General features: G+C 45.4%; 1 protein-coding gene across 1 annotated transcript in view; it reads left to right on the top strand.

Moving 5' to 3' along the window:
- The first annotated feature begins 931 nt into the window (after nt 1-931).
- LOC126530289 (beta-secretase-like) overlaps nt 932-10,215 on the top strand; it is a 41,267-nt gene continuing 31,983 nt past the window's right edge. Inside the window, exons 1-4 of the mRNA XM_050177602.3 lie at nt 932-1,095; nt 1,205-1,465; nt 1,654-1,742; nt 1,935-2,145. Of these exons, the coding sequence (XP_050033559.1) occupies nt 1,253-1,465; nt 1,654-1,742; nt 1,935-2,145 (513 nt within the window). The 5' untranslated portion in view covers nt 932-1,095; nt 1,205-1,252. The remainder of the gene's footprint in view (nt 1,096-1,204; nt 1,466-1,653; nt 1,743-1,934; nt 2,146-10,215) is intronic.

Here is a 10,215-nt window from a genome sequence, read left to right as displayed (position 1 = left end):
TATACACAGAAAATCAAGTTTACTATATTGTTTTATGTCTAGTACGCTGCAGTTCATAGGACTGCGCCTGGATGTCCTGCGATTCTGTTCTGAGCTAGTGCGCTAAAAAATTCATTTGTGTCTTCTAGAAGTATCAATTTATCGCAAATAGCTTGAAAGAAAAATATTGCGGGCATGTTTCCTTTTTCAGTGGACACCTGAACCATGCAGAAAAAGATACAGGATAGTTACAATAAATGCTCAGAAAACATTAGAGGATAAACAGAGTGACATACCCTGCAGTTACAGAATCCGTGTTCTTAGTTGAAGTTTCTTTCAACGTTGCTTAAAAGTGAAACCATAATAAGAGGAACGTACTTTCTCGCCATGGATATCTCAAGCAAGTTGATTAAAAATGCACTGGACATGTTCGTCACTGCCCCACATATTGTTTTAATTGGCAACTGGGCCCGTGTTCTACGTAAATTTAATCCCATAGTACGAACGTGACTTTATCCGCGCATCCTAGCTTGTGCGCGGCGCGCTTCGCGTGTGTGGACAAACGACCAGACACCACAACGCGCCAAAACCATGGCTTCCGAGATTTCAATGCTACGATATCTGATGCCATAAAAAACTTGAGAGTTGTCGTTGCTTCATAAAACCAAACGCCACAACACCTGTTAAACTTGTCGTTGGACTGCCGTAACTAAAATTAGAACACTCGCATATCGCTTCCATGATAAGCAGGCCACGGCACGACATATTGCACAGGAGAAGAGCTTGTCCTTAACCCTGGGACATGCCTTGCTGCCTTGCACTTGGAACGCACGTCGTCGCGCGGAAAAACGAACTGTAAATTTTCCCTAGAGCATTTTCTGGTGCATGTTTCTAGGGACATCTCGGAACCGGACGTTAGCAACTTCGCCGGCAATCTGCCGTCAACAGCACGGAGCACGTTACTTATGACGTTGCCATGGGTGTTGCATCGTGATTGCTGCTTGGTGAGCGCTGGTCTTTTGTTTGTAGGGAAGTTCCGCCTGCACCTCAGGCAGCACCTGACACCGAGCGGTGAAGTGTCGCTGGAAGAAGTCGCAGCGCGTCGTGCGTAAGCTCGTAAGTATTGCTGCAAGGGGGCCACCTGCGCGCTCTTTCGTGTTTAGAGTTCCCGCTACTCTAAACACGAAACTTGTGTGCGAAACTTCTGTGCGCTACTCTCTCGCAGATTTGAAGCACTCTTCATCACCGAGCCTGATGTTGGATCGTGGGTCAAATGCTTCTGGATTTTCACCCCGTAGCGCTCACTGTACTGTTGTTTGTCAGTGAAACGCTAGGAAGCGCCGCTGACAGCGATGGGATCATCACGTTTCCCGTGCGGCCTGCCGTGCGTCCGATCAACTTTACGAGCATCGAAGGCAAACCCATCGAAGGGGCCGCTGCGGAGGGCTTCATCGCGAAAGTTTACCTCGGAACGCCCCCACAACAGGTGTGCTTACATTTATCTGTTATTCATCGATCATGACAGCCAGCAAAAGTTGTGGTTTGTTGATGTCTGCTGCTGACAATGGTACTCGGAGAATTTGAAGAATTAACGCAGCCTCATCTGTAATAACATATTTGAACTTTTCTGTGTTCGCGCTGACTTTATCCATCTTGACTCTTTGCGCCTTTCAGATAAATTTATACGTAGATACAGGGAGCAGTGACATAGCAGTTGCAGCGTCTGATGACAACAACTTGACCACATACTTCTTTAGAAACAGGTGGGTTGTTGGAAATCCTTTGAAACTGATGCGCGCAAGCTTTTTAAACCACCTCATTTGTACACAAGCTAGTTTTGAATGCTAAAATGATCCCAGTAACTGACATTGCAGTGCATCAAATTGTTAAGGAGTCGGCTAGTGGAAAGTGTTAATTTTTCTTTTCACTGTTTGACACACACATCTTTATTTCAGGTCAGCAACTTACATGTCGGGTGCAGAAGATGTGTCAAAGAAGTTTGTTACAGGCGGATACAATGGAACTGTTGGCAGTGACATTTTGCGAGACATGGTGACGTCATCACTTAGGGTCCCACTTATTGCCATAGCTTCCTCGAAAGACATGTTCCCAGCACATGCACAACGACAGGGCCTATGGGGCCTAGCCTTCCCACACCTCACCAGGGTGAGCTCTTTTTTTGTAATAATGTGGACTGTAGATACGATAGATGGTTTTCACGTGACTTCACGGAGGCCACTTCTCACCATGGTGAGAACACATGGCTGTGCACCACCACCTCTTCTCACCAATACCTTAATATTGTGGCTAGGGTGACGTCAGTACACCAAATTATTGTGCTTGTATCGTTTTCTTTTTTTATAGTTACCGTTTTTCAGAGGATTATCGCTGTTATCGATTTGTTGCTCAGTGCAAGGTGCTGCTCACATTCTGCTCACATTCGTGACCAAGAAATAGTGCATCACATGTGAAAGGAAGTTATATAGGTATGCATCATGTAATTCAGTGTCAAATTGTCTCATGCTTTATGTCATTAAATACAATAAATTTATTACATGGAAGGCATTGTAGATCTGAACTTGTCTACTACTGAACAAACAGAATGACACGTCTCTGCCACCAGCGGCCATAGCTCACCACCTGTGTTGGGGAGCAAAACATAGTACGCCACATATTGGAAGCATGAAGATGCACACATAATACGGCATTTCACATTACAGTGGACTTTTTTTAAACGGAACCTCAAGGGACCAGGGAAATTGGTTCCATCTATCAGGAGTTCCATTTACTGAGAGACAAGGCTGAATACAGTTCCATGAACACGAAACCAACCAACCATCAGGATGGTGTTCCATTTCAGAGGCACTTCCGTTTAAGCTATTTCCGTTTATCGAAATTCCACTGTACTTGTGTCCACAAGTTGTAATATATGAAGTAGCTATTCCGTAGAAAATGTCACAGATCAACAGCAACTGCTCTGAAAAACACTCGGAGGGAGACTAGTATGGCATCACTACCTGCGTAGCTTTCAGTGTTGCCCACTATGTATGAAGTCAACTGTGCTATCACGGCTAATCTGTATAACTAGAAACAAAGTTGCTACCAGGCGCCCAGCTACCAGAGAGCAGGTTTAGAGGGACCCTGATACGATTTTGACAATGTTATACAAACATACCGAGTCATTAGGGTAAGTGCTTCTGATCATTAAATGGCACATTTAAGCACACCGTGTACAGCATGTAATTCATTAAAATGTCTTAAAAATCTGTATTGCTACCTATTGCAGCGGCACTACTCCCCTGAGTTTTCAGCTGCCTCATTACAATCTACATAGCTGGTGCAGTTGGGCAAGCTATCCGATTGGCAACTCGGGTTGTGTCATCGATAATTGTAGCGGGTAGCTCTTAAGACGCCCGTTCCTACAGCGAGCATCAGTGTAACTGAGCAAAGGATGAAAGAGCTAACGCAGAGCGCGGAATGAAAGATGCGAGGAGGAGGATATGGCAGAAGCGTGAGAAGAAAAGCGTAGTGCGGCAACGATGGCTACAAGATGGCACCAGAGTAGCGCACATTGTCTGGGAGGTCCGTCTGCAGTGGCTGCTGTGAATCCTGCCCAAGCGTCGCCCACACGCTGCCTCTCGCGATCTCCAGATAAACGAGGCAATCGCTCCATTTGCAACAAGCCGCACGACACAGATGGTCTGCGCCTGGCCAGTATATCACGAAATGAAAACATGTATAGAGCTGCATTCAAATTTTGCATTATGGAGTATCATAATTGTCGGTGAATTTTTCCAAGTTTATAATGAACAAATGTTGTTCGTAATAGTTGGAACGTTGGTTATTTGTTTCAATAAAAATTTAACAGAAGGAGAATACACTTCAACAATTTGTGATTACACTGAAGTACCGTATTTACTTGCATAATGATTGCACTCGCGTAATGATTGCACTCGTGAATTTTGATGACAAAATTCGATTTTTTAGATTTCCCGTGTAATGATCACACCCCGAACTTGCCACAGCGATATGTTGTGTGCCAAGTCTAGGTAATAATGATCGCGCTTACCATCTGTCGAATGCTACGCGAACGACTCTTCAAGACAAACCAAGCGGTCTGCATGCACCATTCTTAAGCAGATGCCCTATTTCATTCCTTTCATCACTTTCCGCACTTCCATGACAAAAAAAAAAAAAATAACTACAGCCACACTTTCCTTTATTATGTGTACGCTTTATAATGGTTGTGGTCAACATCAACAACAACAACAAAAGGGCGCCTTTCGATTCTTCTCGTCTGCACTCGGTATGCAACAAACCGCGAGCGGCTACGATAGCAGCCACATTTACACTGATACGTTAGAAGTATACCCTATTCATACGCCGACGCTTGTAACACAGCTAAGATATTCACCCACCCTTAGCAGAAACGTACCGCATTAGGATAGTAGTGAAGACAACTTGCGCAGTTTCCGCAGCATGCCCGCCATGTGTTTCTATGTCACTGGCAGCTTAACGCGCCCATCTGTCTCTGTCCCCTCAAAGTAGACATGGCTACGTTATTGCCGCAAACTTGCCGATATTAATGATGTTATTCATTGCACATATGGAAAAAACTGTTTCAATGCATGTTATGTAATCACGAGAAGAAAAAAAATCGCATTCGAAGCGTTTGGCTTGCTCCGCCGGCTGCCATTTCTTTTTTGGTGTCCCACACTACATACAGCGGCAGCCGCCTATTTGTTGACCTGTTGTCATCCCGCAGCAAACGCAAAATGAAAAAGAATATATATATATTATTTTTGCGGGAAATTTAACCCGCGTAATAATCGCACCCCTGAATTAGCATGAATTTTTTTGGACAAGAAAGTGCGATCATTATGCGAGTAAATACGGTACTTCCGGCAGGCAGCCGGTGTCTGCTTGCCTTACAATGTGCTCCGTGTTGGTGCAAGCTGCACAGTCAGTGTTCGTCTCAACATTTCTTTTCACAAGGACCATGAATGTCCCTTGTTGCGTTTTGGGCAGCAAACCTAGCAATTGGGGACATGTCAAGTTGTGACACTGTGATCCTCTGCAAGGCAACAGGCTGGTGGAGTGGCTGCAGCGAATCGAGCCGTCAGTGTCCGATAGGCACCAGGGTTTACATGTTTGCGACTGGCACGTCACACCGGAAGATTGCTACCACAATATAGAGCTTTAGTGTGAATGCAGGCGGACTGCAGGCGTATGCAGGTGGCCTAGGCATTTTGCCAGATGGGCAGAGGCACAAATGTGAGTGGCCTGCAGGGTGCAGCCACGTGGTGGCACTGAGCTCAACCAGATAAACATAGAGCCTGTATAGCAGTAACCAAGTGTATTCTACTTTGCTGCTGGTGTAAATTTTTGGCAGAAGCTTAATCGTGAACATGTCTTTTAAATGTTTAAAATGTTTTACACTTGGTTACAGCAATAGTATTAGCTCTGTGTTTGGCTGGTTAAACTCTGCGCCACCAGATGGCTGCATTGTGCAGGCCGCTCAGGCTGCTCAAATTTATGCTAAAGCCCCTTCATCACAGTGGTAGTAGTGTGGAGGGGCTTTAGTTTATAACTTTGCCCATCCATCAAAACGCCCGGCTTGCCTGCAGTTACCAGAATACCGGATATGCTCGGCGTTGCAACAGAACACTTGTAATGTGCGCTGCTTAAATAGCTCTCGCGGGGAATTGATGGCCAGGTGGCTAGTGGAGAGGTTGAAGAGGCTTCATGCGCTGGCTCCAAGACACTGGAAGCAGTAACCACAACGTTCCATCATGACGCAGAGCTAGTAAAGGTGGAGCTCAGCACCTATCAGTCGTTCAACGAGTTGAGGAGAAAAAGCGTGGCTAGGAAGTAGAGTAACTTGTATTCATCCATATTCCTTTTGATATGAGAAACCTCACTTAAAATTGTGGTGCAGATGTTTAACTGTAGCTGTGCCCTACGCATCTACAAAATTTGTCTAAACCGTTTCAAGGACCCTTTAACCTTACATATCATCTAGCATACCATACAAATTATTGTTATGCCATTCTTTAACCACACATATCATTTACGTATGCTACACTGAGTTTAGTACCACAGAATTCTGATTTAAAGGGCCCCTCACCAGGTTTGGCCATTTTAAACAGACAAGCTGAGTGTATGCAATGATGTGCGCCCACAAAAAACACCCGAAGTTTCAAAGGAAACGCCGAGCGCCTTCCCATTTGAGGAAACTCTGCTTCCACTCGGAGAGTCAAGTTCACGTGCACAAGTGTGCCAACGTAAAACGCAGTGCTAGCTACATCACTCACCATGACAACGCTACTGCATTTTATCATTAAGTGCAGAAGGCGCAACACCCTTATCTTCAAACTAGCAGCATGACCGTGATCAGACACAGTCTTGATCACATGGCTACTTGCATTGCTCTGAGAGCATCTGGGACAGGCTTTTGATGGCTCCAGTTGTGAGAGGGCTCCGCATTGCTGCAAACCAATTTTGCACTGCTACAAACCAAGGAACCAGCCAGTTCAGAATCAGAAACAGTTTTTATTTTCCTCAAGGAAAAATGGACCCCATACAAAAAGCTGCTCATTGAGCAGCTTGACGAGGCCTGGGGCCTTACAGGCAGAGGCAACAGCGGCAAAACAGCAGTGTATGTCGTACACGCCGTACGAGAAAAAAAGAAGAGAGATTGTATGATTAACTGATAAAACACTGATTGCACAGCGCAGGACATATGGGTTGGGCTACCACCTGCAGCAAGTTCTCATTTTGCCTACTTTCATTTTACTTTTCCTTATTATTTCTGCATTTCAATTACCCATAACATATTCGCCATGGTGGCGTAGTAGCTGGGGCATTGTACCGCTAAGCCCAAGGACGCAGGATGAAATCTCGGCCCCTGTGGCCACATTTCAGTGGGGTTGAAATGCATTAACGCCTGTCTACCATGCATTGGGTGGACTCCAGGTGGTCAAAATTGGTCTTCAGTCCCACACTACAGTGCACGTTATAATCATACTGTGGCTTTGGCGCGCAAACACCCCAGGATTTAGTTTAGTTAACCATAACAATTAATTTCCCCTATGCTTTCCGTAGCCTCATTGTCTGTTTTCTTCATGTGGATGTAAGTAAAAAAAAAAAAAGAACCCCTTGAACCTCCTTATTCTTCTCGTTCAACTCAATTCAATCAATTTATTTCAGTGTAAGGGAAAATCTGCTTTCGACTTTCGATAATAATCATGTAATTTCAGAAGAAGCCGTCTATTGTAAGCTCGCACTCGGTCGCGGCTGCCCGCGTAGCAATTAAACTTTGGCCACCCTGCTTATCGGTGTTGTAGCCGTTGGGTCTCACTAATTTCGACTAGTTTTCAATGCTCAACTGGCCTCAAACCCCATGAAACATAAGGCCAGACCACATGCATGCTTGCCAGCATCTGCTCACCCCTGGCCGCTTCTGGTTAGACATCTTGCCAGGCTTATTGATAGCGCTTCAAAATGTGCAAGTTCGATGTGGCTACTACTATCTGTCGGTCAAGCTATGGTGAAGGCCAAAGCCGTTCTGCACCATGTATCATGGTAAGACTGTAGCATGTATACGCAAGCATGCACTCAAGCCCTGTTGTGCATAAAGCAAACACTGTGCATACACGCCCCAGTTGCATGTAGCTGCAGTCTGCTACGTAGCTTAGATACCGCGGCCACTGCGGGGCGCCATGACGAGTCCATTGGCTCGCTGGCACTGTGGCTTGCTGAGGACAACCGCATTTGTATTACATTTGGCGTGTTGTAGGCACCAAAATCGGTAGTGGTGTCTACATTAAAGGGCCCCTGAAACAGTTCGGACAAATTTTGTAGACGCGTAGGGTACAGCTTAAGTAGAACATTCGCACCACAATTTAAGTGAAGCGTTGCGTATTAATGGAGCTACAAGTGATTACAAGTTACCCTCCTCCCTAGCCATGCTTTTCCTCCTCAACTCGTTCGCCAAGCGATCGTGGCTAAGCTCCGCCTTCACCGGTTCTGCGTCACGATGCGACGTCACATCGTCCACTTCCAGTTGTTTTGGAGCCCGCCCCCGCCAGCGCGGAACCTCTCCGCTAGCCGCTTGGCCGTCGACCCCAAGCGAGAGCTATCAAAGCAGCGTGCGTTGCGAGCATTCTGTCGTAGCGCCGAACGTGTCTGGTATTCCGGTAACCACAGGCAAGCTGGTCATTTCGGCAAATGACTGGAGGCATAAACTCAAGCTGATGAAGGAACTTTAGCATAGACGTACGTGAGCGGCCTGATCGGTCGGCACGGTACAGCCACTTGTTGGTGCAGCGCTTAACCAGCCAAACAAGGCGCTAATATTGCTCTAACCAAGTGTAAAACATTTTAAACATTTATAAAAACAATGTGTTGATGGTTACAGTCCTGCGAAAAATACACACCAGCAAGAATACACTTCGTTACTGCTACTGTGTATGGTTGAGCTCTGTGCCACCAGGTGGCTGCACCGTGCAGACAATTCACATTTGCGCTTCTGCTCATCCCATGGCTCATCCCGTTACGGCACAGTCAAGCCGCCAGACCCTGTCCCCTTGCTCTTGCGTTTGCCCTAATGCCGGACTCGTGAAACGCCATTGTGTTAGTAATCTTCCGGTGTAAAGTGACGGCCACAAACGCGCAAATCCTGGCGCCGATCGGATAGCGGCAGTCCGATGCGCAGCAGCCAGTTCGCTTGTATGCTGCCTTGCAGAGGGACACGATGTCGCAGCTTGACATATTGCCAGTCGCTACGTTTGCAGTCCACAAGGCAACAAAGTCGAATCATAGTGCTTGCGAAAAGACTGAGACCAACTCTGACCGCGGAGCTCTCGTCAAAATGGAGTGCGTCGTAACACAAGCAGATGACACTTGCTGTGTGCCGGAAGTGCTTAAGTGTACTGAAAAATTGTTGTTGTGCATTCTCTTTATGTTACTTTCTTTTTATAAAAACAAATGAACTAACATTCCAACTATTACGAAGATCATTTGTTTACCATAAAGTTGGAAAAATTATCGATCACGCGCCCTGGTCAGCCAATCGGATAGCTCGCCCCAGTGACGTCATATGGGTGATTTCCGTCATATGGGTAGGGGCGGCTTAAAGTTCCGCCGAGCAGTGTGCTGCGATCGGAAGCGATGTGCATTTTTAAAACCTTATAATAAATTACACGCTTTGCGCGGAGCACTTAGATGTATCAATTAATGATCAGAAGGACCTACTCTGACTCAGTATGTTTGTAGAAAATCGTCAAAATCGTTTCAGGGTTCCCTTAATATCCAAAATCAAGTTCGAACTGTGCATCCCGGTAATCTTTCGTAGGCGGAGCATTGTGGCCCGAGCCTGCTCCATTGTAGCCTTCACAATGCAAGGCATTGAAGAAGGAGCGGAAGTGCTGTGAAGGGGGTGTTTGATTGCCAATAACTCCTCTTCTGCTGAACACATTGAAGTACCTTATTATTTATTTATTTCAAGATACCTTACAGGCCCCATGAGGAGCATCGAGTAAGGGCGGCATCACTGCATGAAAGTTGTACACGAGAATACCGCCAAGATAAGCGGAAATAATTGCTGGAAAATGGGGTTACAAATGCAGAGTTGCGGTAGTAAACAAACATGGATAAATTTTATCCCGCACATTGCTCGCACACATAATCAAACATTATGTAAAAAAAGTGTACTATAAAGCATGAAAATGAGATAAAAATCATAACTAGCAGTACTCATGTAAACAGAAATTGCATTTTGGTGTAGCGTACAAAACATCTGATAAATTTTATCACGCACATTGCTCGCACACATAAGTAATATAAATGTGCAGTTTCAAAACATGAAAGAGAAAAAAAATATGCGTGACGATACAGAGGTATACAGAATATGACACATTTTTAGGACAGAAACTGCATGTTCAGGAGTTGCCTAAGTTTATCTCTGTCCATTTGTGTGACAGTGCTCTCGGGAAGGGAATTTCGTAAATGGATGGCTTGTGGCAAAGCTGACAGATTAAATGCATCAGTGTTTCCGTAGATGCAATTGAAACTTAACTCGTTCTTCAGTCGTGATATAACACTTGCACATTCCAGCAGCAAAGATGATCACTTCATTTGACGAACATATTTATGGAACAAGGACAGCAATGCCATTTCATGACGGCGAATTAGTGCAGGAAGTGAAAGATCCAGTTTGATTCGAGTTATGCTGGA

The sequence above is a fragment of the Dermacentor andersoni genome, chromosome 5, assembly GCF_023375885.2.
Source record: "Dermacentor andersoni chromosome 5, qqDerAnde1_hic_scaffold, whole genome shotgun sequence".
Classification (NCBI taxonomy): Eukaryota; Metazoa; Arthropoda; class Arachnida; order Ixodida; family Ixodidae; genus Dermacentor; species Dermacentor andersoni.
Note: the sequence above shows the minus strand (reverse complement) of the source record. Positions and strands in the feature narration are given on the sequence as shown.